Source organism: Ursus maritimus, unplaced genomic scaffold (genome assembly GCF_017311325.1).
Source record: "Ursus maritimus isolate PB19 unplaced genomic scaffold, ASM1731132v1 scaffold_35, whole genome shotgun sequence".
NCBI classification, from domain to species: Eukaryota; Metazoa; Chordata; class Mammalia; order Carnivora; family Ursidae; genus Ursus; species Ursus maritimus.
This window is the reverse complement of record NW_024426119.1, coordinates 5171507-5193388: the sequence shown is the minus strand read 5'-3', so window position 1 is coordinate 5193388 and position 21882 is coordinate 5171507. Positions and strand designations below refer to the sequence as shown.

Genomic DNA, 21882 nt, shown 5'->3' with positions numbered 1-21882 from the left:
GAAAAAGTCCTTTTGTATTTCATGATAGGTTTAATCAGGTAATTAAAACAAATTCTTATGATATCATCTGATATGTCCAATTACATGGGTATGATGTAACAAAAACAGTTACAAACTTATATATGCATATTTACATTATATATCCAAACTATCAAGCTAATCAACTATATCTAAGGAGATACATTATGACATGAGTTAAACAATTTTTCATTGCTTATTGAAAGAATGCAGTCAAGCTTTTAATGGAATATACAAGTGAGGCACTTTTGAGGTCAAGAATAGAAAGCAAATGACACTACATACTGGCAATGTTCACAAAAATCTATGTGTATCTTTAATACAAAGGTTTTTTTTAACTTGATTATTCTTGAAAAGTTTCAAAACTAGCAACTTATGCAATTTAAGGAGCTTTCAGGAACAATGGCTAACATCAGTGTATCAAAGCATATGAAAGTTTTATAACCACCTGGCTGCTAGGCAAACAGTACCTTAAAACCTTAAAGCCCTTTTGTTGTTGTTGTTGGGTTTTGGTTTTGGTTTAGATAAATCACCTCAGGCTGTGATTTCTTAATGTTTTGACTCACTGCAAAACACCTTACGGTCCTATTATTATCATGGTTTATAGACCAATTTTTTTTAAGTGCAACAACAATGCAAGTTTCTAGTGCTTTCCCTTCTACTTAGAAATGTGATCCTGGAGGTCAAATTAAGAATGAGAATATTTAGTGAAGAATCCATTTTCTAGGTAACTGAAGTTTTCAAAGTTTTATGCAGAAAATGTTACACTTATTTAATGCATCTTTGGGCTAAAATTAAAAACTCAAATCTTACCCACATATTCCAAAAGAGTAATCACAAAGCCTAAAGTAAATTTCAACAAAAGAAACATCCTTTAAATTGCCCATCTGGAGGAAAGTACATGTTTCCTGTACTTTGAAGACTTATATGGATATTAGAAAACATCTCTGTGGCATTCAATTAAGGGGGTGGGGTGGGGAGTAAAAGAAAAGAAAAAGCAAGACTTACCCAAGATATCAGATGGCACTATACACATGAATTGAAAGTGCATTTGTATTACTTCAAAAGTTCTTTTTAGGCACTGCTGAATAACCAATGAAAATAGGTAGTTTCAAGTTTTCCCCTTTAAATTTTAACCCCTGTCCCAACATCATCCCAGAGACATACACACATTCTCTGAAGTTGTCATGATCAAATATAGGTGACGTTTATTTATTTATTTATTTATTTGTTTGTTTGTTTGTTTGTTTTTAAAACTCCCTAGCTGTTAATGGGAGGAAAATTAGAATACCATTTTGGTAATGGCTTTTGCAGGTTAAAAGAATTAGTTTTATAAATGCTTCGGCACATCAAGTTTGATTGCCAGTTCCAAATATCAATAAATATTTTAAGACAGGATATGTAAGAAGAAAGTGCTTAAAATCTTTCAGTGACCAAAAGACACATTAGAGAAAAGGTTCGTTTTACAGTTCATTTGAGATACATCTTACTCTTGCTCTCTCTGTGTGGAGGTGGCCACTACTTAAATAGCCCTTTTTATCGGTAGTAGTGATGAACCCTGTCAGTCTCTGGTCTATAAATCATCCAGCAGGTGGTGCTGAAGTTCCGTATCTCATATTTCTTCAGAAATCAAATGATTCCCCTGTCGAGGCAGGAGAAAAATCATTTAAGAATTATCAGTTCTGAACACAACAAGCCATCAGACCAAAGTCTTTCTTGTTATGCCATCCAGATGACTTCATTTTCAATATTTACTATTACTTAAGCTGGTTTAGCCATTTGCTGATACTACCAGATTAAAAGCAAAGAGAAAGGTTTCAGAGGAAAAGCCAGTTGGCAGTGCCAAGTCTGTACGCAGAAGGAGAAAACGTTCCTGAACATATCTATACACACTTTAAGAAATTTAAACTATCCTTTTTTCCCCCCACATAATTCTAATTTATTCAAGAGAACATTTCCACATAGGGATTCAGATAACATTATATTACCAGTTAGTCTTCTAGACTGGTTTGGAATCTCAGTGTGTTAACTATAAAGATCCAAGGTGAAATAAAAACCATTTCATCACCATAGTTTTTAATGAAGAAACTTGTTTAAAATTGTAAAGGAAAAAATGGGAATGGGATGGCAAAATCTTAGCAGCAAAGTGGTTAAACAAATTGAAAATATTAATGCACAAACATTAAAATATTAAAGCATATATGTTGCATATAAAATACAGTACAGAACCAGGAGTTGCACTATACTGATTAGTGCTTAACAGAAGAAATGATTAAATTTGTTCTTCCTAGAAGTATATACACAGTTCATTTCCACAGCATTTTCCTATAGAGCCAGCAAGTTATTTTCTTCAGTTATTCACACCTTGCTCAAACCTGAATTATGAACTCAGCACTTACAAATATGAAAATTCATTCACAAGGAAAACCAATATTTCCATTTTACCAATAAAAAGTAATTTTGAAAGTTAACAGTCTATTCTAGGAAACCAAGTTTAGCTGAAAACTTCAGGGATGAAGATCACCTGGTGTAGCAGTGTTCAATTATATAAACAGTAAAAATAAGTCTTAGAACTGCTGCTACAGTGTCATATTTTGGATTTAATTCATCCAATTGATTTTTAGTACAAAACTAGAAATAACCTCTTCTTCATAACATCTATAGTTATCAATATATTTTTCTTCTTTTCAATGTGAAATAATACTTCAAGATGATCTATATACACAATGTTGTCAGTTCAAGCTGTCATATAAATATAAATGCTTTCTTAAAAAAAAGTATTTTACAGACAGATAGTGTTATATACATTGTTCAGTTTGATCTGGGGCAAAAGAAGAAAGCTAACACAAGCTTAAGTGTGATATGTAAAAAGAACAATACATAAATGACATTTTAAAACCTGCATAGAAATGAGCTTCAAATAGTAGTGTGATTTTAATTTTATCACTTCTGAAACTTTAAGCCGTTAAAAAAAAGGCACACTTCTCAACTTTATCCCTCTAAGGGAATGTTCTTAAAGAACCCTTTACTTGTTAGAGTTTTAATGTAACACTTAAAAAAGACAAAAAAAAAAAAAAAAAAAAAAAAAAAAAAAAAAAAAAAAAAAAAAAAAAAAAAAAAAAAAAAACCCAAACCAAACCAAACAAAAAAACAAACAACAATACAAAACGAAAAAAACAACAAAAAACAAACCAACCAGACAAACTGACCCCAACTACTTTAAACAATTTGTTGGAACATTTATCCAACTATTTTGTAAATAAAACATCCAGTAATACGATGCTCTGCGAAAGAAATAAAATTATATGTACAAGATATTTCATTCACAATGTTGGATTAAATACTTTCCTGGGATAGTTTAGTATATACTTTAACATAAAATAATTTTGCTTTTGGCAAGTTTAAATAAAGTAAAATGCAACTGGGAGAAGTTATTGTTATGTGAATAATAAGCATTGAGAATTAAGCTAGAAAATCATTAACACAGCTGAACATATTCTAGTTTAGCAGAATGATAAATGGAGATCTCAGGAGGAAACTTTTACATGAACTGTCCAGTTATACTTTTTGCCTTGTAAAACATTTGTAAATGCAGTACGATTTTTTGAAGGAGGAAACTCTGAAAGAAAACAACTTGCTGGTTGAATACCACAAAAAACAAAACAACCCCAAAACCTCACTTTTTTCTATAATGTTTACTTAGTCTCTTTTTATATAAAAATAAGTGTTACGTTCCCATCAGAACATTAGACAATTACATCTGTGCTTAAAAAAAAATTGGTCACTCAAGGCTATTAGAATATTTTTAAAGATTTTAGATTACCAGAATGTACAGACAGAACTCAATATAAACTGTAGCCAGAGGGAAATGGGGATGAAAATGTCAAATCATTCACATGGAATAAAAACATTATTAACTAGATGAGTAAAATATTCAAAATATAATGGAATGTGACAGTAGATATATATGTACATCTACTTCAGAACTAGAAGGGGAGGAAAAGTTTAATACGTGATAATTCGTACCTTATAGTTAAATATAAACATTTGTTATTTATACATAAAACCGCTTTCAAAAAACAACTAATAAATGATTTAGTTGCACTTGTTTTACTTCTTACAATTCCCAAGTGTTAACTTTTCTTAGATTGAAATCAACTGTCCCCTAGTGCACTTTTAGTTTATGTCTTAATGAATTCAAAACTTTAAAAGTCCCATCACCTAATGCATAAATATACAAAAATGCCAAAAATTAATCCCTTTTAGTTGGATATTTTATGCTCACTTTTTATAGCCAATAACCAGAAATGGTTTCCTTTTGCAAATACTCTTTACAACCTGTAACAAAACATGCCATGCACTGAAGGGAAAAAGTTAGGCATGGCTAGCATTTGTGAAAAGCCAAGAACTAACAAGTTCTGCTTCCTCCACGTGTGGCCCCAACGATACCAGGCAAGATTTCATATTGCTTGCCAAAAGCTTCCACAAATCCAAGTTAGCTAATTCCTGGAAACAAAGATTTTAAGCTCATTTTGGCACTGGATCCTTTCATCCAGCAGCTTTATGTTTCCCACCACAGCACCCACACGCCTCACCACAACGATGGCACATTCTCAAAGGGACATAGCAGCACATACATGGTACAATGAAAGACAAAGCTACTAGGGCTAACCATCGTAAGCAGAACTTGTCATCACTAGTGTCACATGAACAGGGATCAGAAAAATCTCCCTCTGAGTCTGACATACAATGATATAACATGCTCTCTGCACAGAGCATGCAACTAACTTGATATATGCATCTTTTAATAGGGTCTGGAGCATCCTGACATTTTCCCCTGCCATTTTCTTCATGATTAAACCTTTCCTGGCAGTATACGCAGCGGGAACGTTCACCATCTTCTTTTCTTCGTTTTGACTTCTTAAATTTTAATGAGGAAGGCTGTGTCTTAAATACCACAGAGTCTTTGAGTGAACTTAACTTAGTCTCATCCCCACAAGAGTACAGATAGTCTGATTTTTTACTGTCTGGTTTAGAAAATTGAATATTGGAATCAGTATCATCTCTCTCTAAGTCATTTTTCCACATGTCAGGATGTCTGTAGTCTGCATAACGACGTATTAAGATATCTCGAGGGTTTATTCTGACAATCTCATCCTCATCTTGAAAGCTGACATGTCGGATTGATTTCAAAGGGACCTAAAAAGGAAAGAGATGAAAACGGCAATTAGAATGGTGAAGGTTAATTTTATATGTCAGTTTGGCTGGGCTGCAGTGCCCAAATATTTGATCAAACATTATTCTGGATGTTTAAGTGAACGTGTTTCTTGGATGAGATTAATCTTTAAACTGGTGGATTATGAATGAAGCAGATTGTCTTCCACAATATAGACAGACTTCATCAATTAGCTGAAGGGCTTAATAGTATAAAGGTTCATCACCGCCAAGCAAGACGGAATTCTGCTAGCAGACCGCCTTTGGATGGGACTGCAACTCTTCCCCGGGTCTCAATCCTACCTGCATATTTCGCATATGTACCTTCATTATTCCATGAACCAATTCCTTAAAATAAATCTCTGTGTACAATATACACAACTAGTTGGTTCTGTTTCTCAGGAGAACCCTGACTCATACAGATTCTAGTACCAGGAATTGGAGTGTTGCTATTAACAAGTACCTAAAACTGTGGAAATGCCTTTGAAAATGGATAGAGGCAAAAAGAGTTTTGAGGGGCATGTTACGAAAAGCCTTGAAGAGACTGTTGTTAGAAATGTGGACATTAAATGTGCTTCGGATGAGGGCTCAGATGGAAATGAAGAGCACGTTAGAAACTGGAGGAAAGGTGATACTTGCTATAAATTGGTAAAGAATGTGGATGAACTGTATGTCAGCATTTTGTGGAAGAAAGAACTTGTGAGTGATGGGCTTGGATATCTGGCAGGGATGCTAAGCAAAGTGTTGAAGGTGCCCAGTTTCTCCTTGCAGCTAACACTAAAATGTGAGAGGAAAGGGATAAACTGAAGTAGAAATTTTAAGGAAAAAGGAAGTAGATCTTGAAGAATTGGAAAATTCTCTGTCTACGGGTAGTGCAAAAATTGAGGAAACATGGTCTAGAGAGAATACCAAAGGTGTGGCTGACCAATCATATCATAGAAGAGATTATGGTGTGATTCCTGAATTCAATCAACGATCTCAGTGACAATGCTGCCACAACAGATGACAGGGAACAGAGGTAGCATGAAACGAAGAAAGGTTTTGGACTTCTAGGATTTACAGGACTGGCAAAGACAGCTATCTGACTGAAAACATGTGTTATCCTATAAGAAAAGGGTGAGGCTCTTTCCTCAGTCTCGTAGGGCAGGGCCAATTCCTCAGTCTTAGTGGGCCAGAAAACCTGGAACCTTGGCTATGAGGCTATCACTCACTGCTAAGGGTTTGGGGTCACCACCCTGCTGGGCCCATAGGACAAAACATTGAGCCAAAGGAAAGATTATTCCCAAACCTTAAAATCTCACAGAATTTGCCCTGATAGGTTTTAGACTTTAAGGACTCATGACTGCTTTCTTCTTTCTAAGATTTCTCCCCTTTCAAAATGGAGTATCTACTCTATGTCTTTCCCATCATGGTATTTTGGAAGCAGGTAATTTGCCTTGCTTTACAGGTTCCCAGGTAGAGAGGAATTTTGCCTTAGGATGAAGCACACTTTGCGTCTCACCCACACTCAACTTAGAGGATACTAAGATGCAGGACTTAGAACTGATGCTAGATCGGGTTAAGACTTTCGGGCTGTTGTGATGGAATGAATGTATTTTGCATGTAAGAAGGGATGAATGTGGGGTGCCTGGGTGGCTCAGTTGTTGAGTGTCTGCCTTTGGCTCAGGGCGTGATCCCGGTGTTATGGGATCGAGCCCCACATCAGGCTCCTCCGCTAGGAGCCTGCTTCTTCCTCTCCCACTCCCCCTGCTTGTGTTCCCTCTCTCGTTGGCTGTCTCTCTCTGTCAAATAAATAAATAAAATCTTTAAAAAAAAAAAAAAAAAAAAAAGAAGGGATGAATGTGAGGAACCAGAGGGCAGAATGTTATGGGCTGAACTGTGTACTCTCAAATTCATATGTTGAGACCAATACTTCAGAATGTGACAACATTTGGATATAAGGCCTTTAAAAGGTGATTACATTAATCCAATCTGGTATCCTTTTAAGAAAAGGAAATTTGAGGGGGCCTGGGTGACTGAGTCGGTTAAGCTTCCGACTCTTGATTTCAGCTCAGGTTATGATCTTGGAGTCATGGGATCTCCACGCTCAGCCAAGAGTCTGCTGGAGAGTCTCTCCCTCTCCCTTTGCCCCTCCCCCTTGCTCACACACATGTTCTCTCTCATTCTTTCTCTAAGACAAATAAATAAATCTTAAAAAAAAGAGCAAAAAAGAAAAATAAATCTGGACATACAGAGAGGAACCAGAGATGTGGGTGTACAAAAGAAGGACCATGTGAGGACACAGCCAAAAAGCAGACATTTACAAGCCAGGAAGAGAAGCCTCAGAAGAAACCAAATGTGCCAACATCTTGATTTTGGACTTCCAGTTTCCAGAACTGTGAGAAAATAATTTTTTTTGTTCAAGCCACTCCGTCTAATATTTTGTTAAGATAGCCCTAGCAAACTAATACACAGACACCCATGTATAAAGCTTGACTATACGACTCTCTGAAAGTAACTTAAAACACACTACACACCCACTTGTTCTTATTCCCTCCCCTTCCTTCTTCTCCCACCCCCTTTCTGGGTATATTGTCTTCCTGAGGTGTGAGAGCAAATTAAACCTTTCTGGGGATAAACCAAACAGGGTCTAAATCAAAATAACCTTTCCCTTTACTTATACAAGTGGGCTTCTTATAGTCACATTTCTATTTCCTAGTCCTAGTCCCTGGACACAGTGACTGGTTTACAGGAAAGCACCTGATCCAGGTTGAGGCAAACTTCCATTCTCAAGATATTATAGAACTGGGGCTAAAAAAACCCTCCAGATCTGGGCTGAAGGTCAAATGATGGCTACAGTCTATTAAAATAACAATATATAATTCCTACTGGGTTTATCAGGTAATAAATACACAGTGGCAATCCCCAGATTCAAACCAGAAATTTAGATGGAATTTAAGTAATAATGTTTATAATCATATATGTAGCAAATGTACACATGAAATAAATTTTCTAGTATAATTCAGAATTAGAAGGACTGAAAAATTTCACTTATATGTTTATTATATTCTATATCAGAAGATAAAACTAAGATCACTTACCCTATTCTGGGACTTTAGGCTTCCACACTCCTTGGATATTTGCCGTTGTACATATTCTATATTTCTGCTCTGAATGTCCAGGCCTGGATGACTGAACGTTATCTAAAATATAAACAATTTCTATTTAAGTGACAAGAGAATGTGTTTATTTTTTTTTTTTTAAGATTTTATTTATTTGACAGAGATAGAGACAGCCAGCGAGAGAGGGAACACAAGCAGGGGGAGTGGGAGAGGGAGAAGCAGGCTCCTAGCAGAGGAGCCTGATGTGGGGCTTGATCTCATAACGCCGGGATCTCGCCCTGAGCCGAAGGCAGACGCTTAACCGCTGTGCCACCCAGGCGCCCCGAGAATGTGTTTATTTTTAATAAAACTACATGCAGTGTGTATTCCAAAACTTCATAGCCTCTTAGTAGTGAAGCTTTTTAAAATAGTTTTAATAAAAAGCATTATTTCAATCATCCTATTATTTGAATTTAGGTCATTCTTTATACATTTAAATTTTAATTTCGAAAATAAACAAACTTCTGGTTTCTGATTCTGCATGTAAGGAACTTAGTAATTGCCACTCTGTCCTAACAAGTAAAAAATCTAAATAGAAAAAATATCACCAACTCTTCTCAGACCTGTAAGAGAGAGGAGGACACAGTGCAAACCACTGCCTCCAAGATTGGAGACAGACAGGAAAATAAAGGGAGTCACAGCTCACTAGAGCAGATTCATGAGCAGAAATTGCCACAGAAACCAGTGCTGAGGTAAGAAAACGTGAACTATAATTGATGAGTTGCCAGAGCTCAGTATATACTCAGTATATACTGAGTTAAAAACCCCAGGTAGACCCAGTCATAGTGAAGCAACCAAACTTTTTTTTGTGTTTACCTCCAGGAGCTCAACCAAGTTCTTACAGTAAATATCAGAAAAATCCCTGCATGCTTCCAGAAGGGGGAGGGGAAAGGGAACCATTTTTTAACTATGCCAGAATACTCTGGTTTTTTTGTTTGTTTTTTAACAAGGTCTGCCCTCAGGAGAAATGAGTTAACCAGAGCCTGACCTAGGATATTATCAGAGCCTATTTGACTTAGATTAAGAGAAAGAGCCAACTCTGGTCCAATCTAACCATCTGACCCAACTAAAAAGTTTGAACTCCGCAAGTATTTTGCAGTTTTTTCTAAGTCCAGAAGCACAGGCTCATTCTAAAAGACTGAGACCTAATCATAGGACTACAGAATGCTTCCCTTCTCCCCCCAACACCTCACCACCACATACTAAAGACCTATTTATAGCAGTTCCTTTTACCCAGTACATCATGTCTAGCTATTAAGAAAAAAAGTGTAAAACATATTGAAAGGCAAAAACACAATTTGAAAAGATAGAACAAGCATCAGAACCAGACATGGCAGGGATGTTGGAATTAGCAGACTAGGAATTTAAAACAACTATGATTAATATGCTAAAAGCTCTAATGGATAGACAGCATGCAAGAACAAATGAGCAATACAAGGAAAGAGAGAGAAATTCTAATAAGGAACCAAAAGAAATGCTAGAGGTCACAAACATTAAGAGAAATGAAGAATGCCTTTACTCAACTTACTGGACTGGACATGACAGGAAAAAATCTCTGAGCTATTTAAAATAGTAATGACTGAGAATTTACCTAAATTAATGTCAGACACCAAACCACAGACCCTGGAAACTCAAAGAACACCAAACAGGATAAATGCCAAAAAACACACTACACCTAAAAATATCATCTCCAAACTATAAAAACTCAAAGATAAAGAAAAAATCCTGAAAAATGACCCAAAAAATTTCTTTACTCATAGAAGAGCAAAGAATTACATTTGACTTCTCCTCAGAAACCATGAGAGTAAGAAGAGAGTGGAGTGAAATATTTAAAGTGGTGGAAGAAAAATATCTGTCAACCTAGAATTCTGTAACTTGCCTAAAAACAAACAAATTTCAAAAGAGATATAAAGACATTCTCAGGCAAATAAAAACTGAAGAAATCCATGGCCAGTAAACCTGCCTTATAAGAAATGTTATGAGGTTCTTTAGAGAGAAGGAAAATAGTATATATCAGAAACTCAGATCTACATAAGAGTAAAGGAGCACTGAGGAAAGAATAAGGTAATTTATTTTCACAATAAAATACAATTTTAATTTTTCTTATTCTTAATTGAGCTAACAGAGAATAGCTTATTCAAAAATAGTAACAATGTATTCAATCATATATGATTATATATACACACATATATACTCACATATATAAAGTGAAATAAATGATAGCAATGATATAAGAGATGGGAAGGAGGAGTTAGCATTATTTTGCTATTATAAGGTAATCCCAATACCTATAAAGTGGTTTAGTGTTCTTTGAAAATGGACACAGATGAAAACCACAAGGAGACCACAAAAAAAAAGGTAAAAACAAACAAATATAACTTATATGCTAAAAAGGAGAGAAAAGGAAACTATATAAAATGTTGAATTAAACCACAAAAGACAGAAAGTAAGTGAAAGATGAAAAGAGAAACAGAGAACAAGGGCAACAAATAGAACATTGAAAAAATATGATAGATATTAATTCCACTGTATCAATAATCACTTTGAATGCTAATGCTCTAGTTAAAAAATACAGACTGTCAGCATAAATAAAAAAGTTAAGACCCAATTATAAGACATGCACTATAAGCGTAAAGACACATACAGAGTAAAAGTAAACAGAGGGGGAATAAAACACTATGCTAACACTAATCAAAAGAAAGCAAATTTAATCCATTTCAAACAAAGCAGACTTCAAAGCAAAGAAAGTTATTGGTCATGAAGAGGGGCATTCAGGAGTGCCTGGGTGGCTCAGTCGGTTAAGCGGTTAAGCGTCTGGCTTTGGCTCAGGTCATGACCCCAGGGTCCTGGGATCAAGCCCCACATTGAGCAGGGAGCCTGCTTCTCCCTCACCCTCTGCCGCTCCCCCTACTTGTGTGTCCTCCCTCTTTCTCTCTCTCTCTAAGGAATAAATTAATCTTAAAAAAAATAAAAGAGGGCATTACATAATGTTATGAGATTAGTTTTCTAAGACCTGCAATCCTTAATGTGTAAGTGCTTAAAAACAGAGCATTAAATTACAGAAGGAAAAACTTGATAGAACTGCAAGGAGAACTAGATATACCTATTACCACAGCTGGAGACTTCAACACCCCTCTATCAGAAATGGACAGATACAACAGGCAAAGAATCAGTAATGACCTAGTTGAACTCAACACCATCAATCAAATGAATATAACTGATGTCTACGGACTACTTAACAACAACAGAATACATATTTTCTCAAGCTCACATGAACATTAACCAAGACAGACCACATTCTGGGCCATAAAACAGACTTTAATAAATTTAAAACAATAGAACTTATACAATGTCTGCTCTTAGGCCACAAAGGACTTAAACTGGAAATCAGCAACAGAAGGGTTAAGTGAAAAATCCCCAAATATATGGAGATTAAACAAAACAACACACTTCTAAATAACATGTAGATCAAAGAATAAATCAACAGAAATTAAGAAGTATTTTTAACTACAGAGAAATGAAAATTGTGGGATGGAGTGAACGAAGTGCTTACAGGGAAATTTATAGCATTAAATGCATATATATCAGAAAAGTAAGACCTAAAGTCAATAATCTAAGTTTCCACCTTAGGAAATTAGGAAAAGAAGATTAAATCCAAAGGTAGAATTTCTAGTTAATGCAATAAGACAAGAAAAGGAAATAAAAGGCATATAGATTGAGAAGGAAGAAATAAAACTGTCCTTGTTCACAGATGACAATAATCATCTATGTAGAAAATCTCAAGGAAGTGATAAAATAACTCCTAGAACTAATAAGCAATTAAAGCAAGGCAGCAGAATACAAGATTTATATATAAAAGCCAATCACTTTCCTATATATGAACAATAATCATACAGAGTTTGACATTAAAAACACAGTACTATTTGCATTAGCACTCCCCAAAATGAAATACTTGGGCATACATCTAACAAAATATGTATATAACATATGTATGAGGAAAACTATAAAATGCTGATGAACAGAAGAAAAGAAAGTAAATGCAGAGAGATATTCTATGTCCATGGATTTGGAGACTCAATATAATCAAGATGTCAGTTCTCCCCAAATTGGTCTCTAGAGTCAATGCAATCCTAATTAAACCCCAAGCAAATTATTTTGTGCATACTGACAAACTGATTCTAAAGGTTACAGAAAGAGGCAAAAGACCCAGACTAGCCAATACAATACTGAAGGAGAATTAAAGCTGCAGGACTGACATCACCTGACTTCCAGACCATATTAATCAAGACAGTGTGGTATCAGCAAAAGAACAAATAGATCAGTGGAACAGAATAGATGACCCTGGTTATGGTGATGACTTTTTTCATACAACACCAAAGGCATAATCCATGAAAGAAAAAACTGATAAGGTGGACTTCATTAAAATTAAAAATTTCTGCTCTGCAAAATACAATGTCAAAATAAGAAGACGACAAGCCACAGACTGGGAGAAAATATTTGTAAAAGATATCTGATAAAGGACTATTATCCAAAATACACAAAGAATTCTTAAAAACCAAAAATAAAAAAACAAGCAACCCAATTAAAAAAAATGGGCCAAGATCTCAACAGACACTTCACCAAGGAAGACACACAAATGGCAAGTAAGCAAAATGAGAAGATGCTACATACCTTAAGTCATCAGGGAAATGCAAATTAAAACAATGAGATACCACTAACACAACTAGTAGAATGGCCAGTATTCAGAACACTGACAATGCCAAATGCTGGGGAGGATATGGAGCAAGAGGAGCCTTACTGACTGCTGGTGGGAATTCGAAATGGTACGGCTACTTTGGAAGACAATTTGGTAATTTCTTATAACACTAAACATACTCTTCCCATAAGATCCAGCAATTGTGCTCCTTGATATTTACTCAAAAGATTCAAAAACTTATGTCCAGGCAAAAATCTGCACAACAATGTTTATATAGCAGCTTTATTCGTAAGTGCTAAAACTTGGAAGCAACCAAGATGTCCTTCAGTAGGTGAAGGGATAAAGTGTGGTATACCCAGACAATAGAATATTACTCAGTATTTTTAAAAAAGACATGGAAGAATTTCACATGCATATTACTAAGTGAAAGAAACCAATCTGAAAAGGCTATATACTTTATGATTCCAACTATATGACATTCTGATACAGGCAAACTATAAAGATAAGTGGTTGCCAGGAGTTGTGTTTTGGTGGGGTGGAGGTGAACAGGCGGCACATAAGAGAATTTTTAGGGCAATAATAAAACTCTATGATACCATAATGATGGATACATGTCATACATTTGTCTGACTCCACAGAATGCAAAACACCAAAAGTGAACCCAAATGTAAATTATGGGTGATTACGACATGCCAAGGTAAGTTCATCAGCTGTAACTTTCCACTGGTGGTACTTTCCACTTTGGGGCTATATATTTACACACACACTCATGCACATTTGCATTTATGTGAATCTTTAAAAATTTAGTGCTTCCTTACACTTGTTACATTACAGATACCTTTCTCTGTTTATACATATAGCTTTTCTTTTAATAGCAGCTTAATAGCATCTTAATATTCCACTGAATGAATGACTTAATTTAACTAGTCTGATTAATATACAGACTTTTCCCAGCTTTTCCTCTTATAAACACAACAGAACAAATTTATTTTTAATACACACGTACAGGTTTATCTGCATCACAAATTCCTAAAAGGAGAATTGCTGGATTAAAAAGTTTGTATATTTCAATTCAATAATGAATTTAAATGGATATATCCAACTTCAATCACCTACTTAGTAGTATCTTAAACAAAAAAGAAGTTTAAAAAAAATGAATGAAGCAAGGGGATGGGAATGGGGGTACCCCTTTCTTTAAGTTGTTTGCTGGTTTGCAGGTGTTCATTATATATATTGTTTTCTATGCATTAAATATGTCATAAATTTTCTATCAGAAGCTAACTGATACATGTGCCTTTATTTGTCCACAATGAAATGACCTTCAGGAACTTGAAAGTAAGGAAAATTGCGTAAGAGAGCTATAATGGCTTCTGGGCCTATTAGACCTAACTGACCTAATACGTGACTGAGAGCATTAGCATTTTGAAAGAATGTACCTATCCATCGAAAGGATTTAAATAGCCCATGGAAGCACAGAAAATGAGTCAAAGACAAATGCCTATCTAAGCATAACCTGAGGAAAAACCTAGTGTTTGTTCAGCTAGTGTTAGGTAACAATTCTCCATAGGTCTCATTTCTGCAGATCTAGGGAGGTGAGGCACTGTTTGCCTTTGTTTCAGACTATTTCTATGCAAAGATATGTGTAAGTGAAACCACTGAAACATAGTGTCTTCCCAGTTTTCAGTTAGGTTTGTTTAGTATCCGGTATGACCATGACAGTCTCCCTCCCTGGCAAAAGTCAAGCAAAGCTTAACTGTCCTCTATAAAAGACTTTGGGTTCCGTAACAGGGTTCCAATGCTGTGATGCAAATCTCCTGAGTTGCAACATCCGCCTGAGCAGCTCAGCACCATCCCCATGGGACTTGCAAGGCCAGGGGACCAACACAAACATGAAGCTCATGCTACTTTATTGTGCTGTGAGTAATAATGCCTTTTGTCTCTCATCTATCAGTCCTGTCCTCTGTCAGCATCCATACAACTGGCAGGTTAACCTGCTAGCCAGGATAAAAATCTCAGACTCTTCATATTTCTTGACAGCAAGAAAGCACAATAGTCGTTTTGGCAAGACTGTTCGGTTGTAGACAAGGATCCATCAAGCTATCCAGTCAAAGGCAATTAAACACTCAAAGCATGTAAGTACTCTGTTGAGCATATACGCATGAAGCTAGATTTTGCCAAGACCTAGTATCTCATGAAGATGTATTTTATGCAGACAATGTACTAAAGAAGCCACCACTAAGTACTACAGTCCACATGATAGCTTAAATTAAATTTTACACTCCAATTTTTATAAACCATTTTTCTTAAATTTGATTATTTTACACCATGAAAGATGATTCCAGTCTTAACATCCTGAAGTACTGAAAATATGGTTTCTGATCTTCAAGTTTAAGGCCAGATTCTGTAATACGGGAAATTCACTCTGTGAGGCCTATTGGGTGACATCCAAGTGGACAAATGGTATACCACTGTAACAGGACTGTGCCAAATGCAAATGTGCATTATTCCTGTTAAGAAACTTCTGTAATTACTTATTAAATGCATAGCTAATATCTACTGTAGCTTTAAAGGAGAATACCTACTCCATTCTAATCCCTAATAAATGGAGTTCACTTATTTTAACGTCAGCAAATGTGTAATTAAATGTCTAGTTACACAAATTCATAAAACATAACCCTTGTTTCTTTACATCACATCAATCTTGGAGATAAGGAAAAGCTGTAAAGACGCTGGAATTCAGACCCTAATAGTCTGGCTCCAGAAGCCATGTTCAAAATCCCCATGCTAAGAACTGCCTGCCAAATGTTGTTTACTTCCCTCTCTGCAGTTATCTAGCACTATTTTGTAGTTTTCTGCATGGTGACTACATTCTTCAACCACTCCGCCATTATCATCATTGCCATTTTGGGAGAAGGGCTCAGTTCTTTTCCCTCCATCAGTCAAAAGAGTAGCTTAAAGTTTATAGTTCCCTCAGCCAAAAAAGGTAGGCCAAATAAATTCCCAGGGTCTGGGATGATGAATATTAGTCTATTATAACTTTGGTTTACATTCACCAAGTTTCTTCTCACTGCCCAACTATATGAATCACCGGTCGGCTTCAGGATGTACAGACGTCCACTCTCTCCTCTACTGTTGAGTTTTTCGGCCCATCACTCAAGATATTGGAACACATTTTGTATTTAAAAGTGTTAAACTGGATATCTCCAATCTTAACTATCTTATTTCCTAGGATGCCTATATGTTGATGAGCAAATATGACTCCAGATGGATTGTTTTGATTCCAAAATCCCTGGAAAAGGTATGGAAACTATTTTCAGCCTCTATTTTTGCTATTATTTTTCACAAAGTAAAACGGACTTAAAATTATTTTTTTCCTTCTTGTACCAATTAATTTTTCTTGCATTTCCTATAAAATTTCATAGTCAACTTGGACAAAAACATGCATAAACTATAGATAATTTCTATCCCCCAAATGAGGCAGTTTGTTAGAGGGTATTGTGAAGATCAATATGAGTTATATAAGTGCTTTAAACAGTACTTAGCATACAGTAGGAACCAGCTATGATAAGGATTAACAAGCCAAACTTATCAGATTTAATGAAATATAAAGCTGCCTGTTTACCATAAAAGGAAATATTTTAATCTGAGCTAGAATAAAAAGGAAGAGAAGGAGAGCAGGAAGAAGGTAGATGGAAGAAACATTTAGCATTTGTAAATAACCTCAGAATTCTAATAATTCAGCAAGTACTAATCTAGTGACTGTTCAGGTACTTAATGATTCTACGCAGGAATTTCTTCACTGACAAAAACTGAAGATATTGGCTCTGCTCAAATGAAATATTGGAGTCAAAAGCATTTTAGCGAAGCACCAAAAGACTATAAAATCTCATTCTTAGTCTTCTTGATTTTCTAGGACAATTACAGAGGTCAGATAAAATTATTAAACGTGAAAACACATATAACACTTTAACAACTGATCTGAAAATAATTAAATATGAGAATGAAAGTCATCTTCCAAAGTAAAAGCAGAATGATTCTCAGAAATCTAAGTGTTGCTTTCAGTAATGTTGTTTTTATTTACGAAAACACCAGGAAGAAATACTAACAGGTTTCATTATGCCACTTCATCTACCATGACATTAGAGGGGAAAAATGTAAAGAATATCAATATAAATTGGAGTTCTACACACTGGGGAAACAGAGACACTCATGTGTTTGACAGAACAAATTAAGACTATCAAACACTATCAAAGAAACAAGAGTCTTATCTTCTGAGAAGGAAAAAAACCTCTAACGATGTGTTTGAAAAATGGCCAACATTAAAGTGAAAGGGGCTATAAAGTCTGAGGTCAGTGGGGAAAGTAGAACTTCAGTTAAGTAAACAATTAAAAACTAAGTGATCACAACAAATATTTAAGATCCATCTTTTATCACCATGAAATAATCATGACAGTTTATTTAATCATGATACACATTGTTTAGAATATAAGAGCCTATATGTCCTAACATTCAACCTCTGGATATTGGGCAAATCTTTCACTCTGCCAACACGAGTGGGAAGTGGGAGTGGTACTATACTGGTGGGGACAGAGGTAATTGTCCTAGTCTTGTCCATCTCAGATAATGGCATCATCACTCATTTTACTGCTTAGACCTCAAACTCAGAAGGCATCCTGGACTCTAATCTATTATCAAGACTTTTTTGGCTCTTCCTCCCAGAATTTACCCCTTATCTAGCCATTTCTCATCATTTCTATCTAGTCCAAATCACCAAAATCTTCTACCTGGATGAAAACATTAGCTTCAAAATTGGTCTTCATTCCACTCATGACCATATCCTAATTGTCCATTCTCCACAAAGAAGCCATAATAATGTTTTAAAAATGCAAATGGGCCCTTTATTGGAGATTAAAAACCTTCCAATTGCTTCTCATTGAAACCAGAATAAAATTCCTACTCCTCCCAATAGCCCACACTATCCAAACTACCAAATTCTCTTAACTGTAACTTCTAGTCTATTACCACCTTTACTAATTAAACTGCAGCTCCATTAGCCTGTTTCTCTGAAATGCCAAGCTGCTGCTTGGATATCCCACCCCTCACTCCTGGATTTTCATATGGCTATTATGTTTTGTTTTGATATTATCCATATCTCCATATAAATAGCTCCCCAGAGGATTTTCCCTATCTTATAGATCTGTAGAAGTTCCCCTCTATATTCCTACTATTATATTTCCCCATTAGTTTTATAGCACTACGACTATCTGAAATATTATTGGTTTAACTTATTTATTGTCTATCTCCCTTACTAGCATTTATATCCTTCATGAGGCTAGGGCTCATATCTTTCTTGTTCACAGCTATTCTCTGGGCTTAGAATAGGACCTGGCACATAGTAGGTGCTCTAACATTTATCACATGCATTTATTTCAAGTGCATAGCAATGTTTGCATGAATGAATGATCTTCCTTAACCCCTAAAATAATACTATGGGAGTGAGTTTTATTATTTTTGATATTTACATATGAGGAAACAGGAAGATGGAGAGCATTAGTTTTGTAATTGTAAGTAAATTAAAAAGACAGGATTTAAAACTAGATGTGCCTATGTCTGAAGCCCAAGATCTTCCACTGTTGGAGAAATTTCTATCCAGGGAACAACTTCTCCCCAGTGCCTAGTTTGGTTCTATTAAGCAAACAGACCTTATGGAAAACCAGCAAAGTAACAAGTTTAGTTAGGAAATGTAAAACACACAGCTTAAATATACACAAGGCAGAAAGAAACATCTCCTTGCTCAAAGGTTGCCACGATTAGCCTTGCCACTCTCCTGCCAACCAGCCATAATTATAATTAAACCAGGATCTGGATCTGGCACTTGACACAAAGGCAAGCCATTAGGTTGTAAGAGCCTAGAACAGGAGCTCTGCCCAGAAGTGGCAATGCTGGATAGTGTGTGCACCATTTTATCTTTTCTCTGCCTAATCAGCCCATCCGGTAGCCTTGGAATGGAGAGCTATGTAGAATATATTAATAAACCTGCCCTCAGCTGAGCCAATCAGCTTCCTTCTTATAAGAATACAGAATTGGCTTGGGACTACAGGGATCTAGGCTGGAATGTCATGTAGACTAAAGAGCTGAGCCTGACATTCTGATAGTCATAATACACTACTAATCAACGAGGCAACAAGGAACCTAGGCCATAGAAGAAAAGAATGAAATGGATATGTAAAGAGAAACAGCGATAAATGTCACGCCGAGTTTGTATGAATAAGATAGAGGCAAAGAGTGGGAGTGGGGAAAGAGAGAAGCTACTTAATGCCCACATCTCAAAATTCCTAGCTGTATTTATTCTTAAAATGAATTCTGAGGAATGACACTGAGTCATTAAAGTCCTCCTCATATATATATGTGTATGTGTGTGCACACACACACACACACACACACACACACAAATGGAATATTACGGAGCCATCAAAAAGAAATATGAAATCTTGCCGTTGCAACAATGTGGATATAACCATAAGGTATTATGCTAGGTGAAATAAGTCAATCAGAGAAAGACAATTATCATATGATCTCACTGGTATGTGGAATTTAAGAAATAAGGCAGAGGATCGTAAGGGAAGAGAGGAAAAAAATGAAACAAGATGAAACCAGGGAGGGAGACAAACCACAACAGACTCTTAATCATAGGAAACAAACTGAGCGTTGCTGGAGGGGAGTGGAGTGGAAGGATGGGGTAATTAGGTGATGGGACACTGGGGAGGGTATGTGTTGTAATGAGCACTGGGTATTATATAGGACTGATGAATCACAGACCTGTACCCCTGAAACAAATAATACATTATATGTTAATTAAAAAAATAATAATAATAAAATAAAATAAAGTCCCCTTTCCTTAAGCTAGTTTGAATGGATTTGTCATTTGCAAAACCAAATGATCCTAAATTAATCAAGTTCTCAGTACTGAATGATAAAACCAGGAATAAACTGAATCAAAACATCATTTGCTTTCAAGCTGATCCTGTTAGCGTTCATTCACTCTCTCATTCAACAAATGTTAACTAGAGGCTCACTTTATTCAGAAACTTCTAAGTTTCTGAAGATACCTGGGAAGAAACAAACACTACAAACAGAAAAATTAGATACATAAAGTTAAGAAGCGATAAATGTTATGAAGAAAAATAAAGCAGAGTAAGGATACAGTGATAGAAAAGTTGCTATTTTATTTAGATTGCCCAGGGAAGGCTTCATAGAAGTGACCTGAAGCACAAACTCTGTGAAGATCTAGGAAGTGTTCCAGATAGACGGAAGAGCAAATGCAAAGCAAATGTCTTCCCTAACAAGCTGCATGTGTGAGATCATCAGGTTAAAATGAGAATCATGAATGAGAATCGGGTGGGCTTTAGTCATAGCCACTATGCCACTGGACACTAACACATCTTATAAATATCATCTATCAAGAAGAGTATTTAAAACATTTTTTAAAAAACCACTTTGACTGCCTTCTGACTTTGTAGACATATACCGGGTATGGATTAAACCACATGAGTTCATAGCGAAACACTTAAAACGCTTATTTACAATGAAAGCATTTGTTTCTATCACTAAGAGAAATGGGGTCAAGAATGGTCTTCTGACAGATTTGATAACATTTGTGAGTGGCATAAAAATAGGGTTATAGCCTGTAATTAAGGTTTCCTTTTTAGATCAAGCTGGAACAATTAGAGGGTTGTATACTGAGTACCCAAAGGAAACACTTTCACTGAGTTGATTTAGGACTACATTATTAGGGGCGCCTGGGTGGCTCAGTTGTTAGCATATGCCTTCAGCTCGGGGTGTGATCCCAGGGACCTGGGATCGAGCCCCGCATCAGGCTCCCTGCTAGGCGGGAAGCCTGCTTCTTCCTCTCCTACTCCCCCTGCTTGTGTTCCCTCTCTCACTGGCTGTCTATCAAACAAATAAATAAAATCTTGAAAAAAAATAAAGGAGTACATTATTAGTATTTGACGTTAAGCCATAAGAAACAACTCTACGAAATTTATCAATGAATTTGCTACAGATACGTTTGCTCGGGATATTTTTCATCTCATCTGAGAAGTTTCATGTAGAGTAAAGCTAGGGAAACTTTTGGTTCCTGAGGCTGAAATGGCTTTTCCTCCCAGATAATGAAAACATAACACACTTTCCTTTTTCACCTCTGTAATCAAAAAATGTAAAGTCAAATTTATGGTTCAATTAAATCATACTCTCCTAGATTTCTGTTGTTAATATTTAATCTTCTCACCTGATTGGCTTGGCTTTGTAAGTAAACTCTTCTGGCATTCAGATCTTCAAAGGCAGAAGGTCTTGAGCTTCTATATGGCTCACTGGTAACAACTGTCTCTTGCTGGAAAAGATGATCTTTCACTAGAGAACTGGAAGTGTCCTCTTCAGTTGCCTAATGGGAATAATCCCCATAATTCATTAGTTGCCAGAATATAAACAAAAACAAAGTAAGATACTTTCACTCTAGCAAGTATTTAGCAAATCATTATGTACCACTACCATCACTGTAAACAGCAATTACCCAAACTCAATCATGATCAGAGAGCCAGATCAAAAGAAAAAAAAAATAACAGTAATATTAATAATAAATCAACTTTATGAGCAAAATGGGTTTCCTTATAGAAAACAACTTAGGAAGAATTAAAAGCTTAACCATGCCATGTGAGAGATAATCTAATTAAAATGAAGCTTTAAATTTTAATAAGAAGCGACATACATACATAGAAAATGAAGAAATTATTACAGAGAAGATATAAATCAATTGAA

At 35.8% G+C, this 21882-nt stretch overlaps 1 protein-coding gene across 2 annotated transcripts in view; it reads right to left on the bottom strand.

Annotated features, from left to right (window-relative positions):
• Window positions 1-3145: 3145 nt before the first annotated feature.
• Window positions 3146-21882, bottom strand: part of SPRED1 (sprouty related EVH1 domain containing 1) — a 115734-nt gene continuing 96997 nt past the window's right edge. For both annotated transcript variants that reach the window (XM_040620444.1, XM_008702264.1), the window contains 3 exons: window positions 21356-21508; window positions 8313-8414; window positions 3146-5217 (listed from right to left, as the gene is read on the bottom strand). In XM_040620444.1, the coding sequence (XP_040476378.1) occupies window positions 4567-5217; window positions 8313-8414; window positions 21356-21508 (906 nt within the window). In that variant the 3' untranslated portion in view covers window positions 3146-4566. The remainder of the gene's footprint in view (window positions 5218-8312; window positions 8415-21355; window positions 21509-21882) is intronic.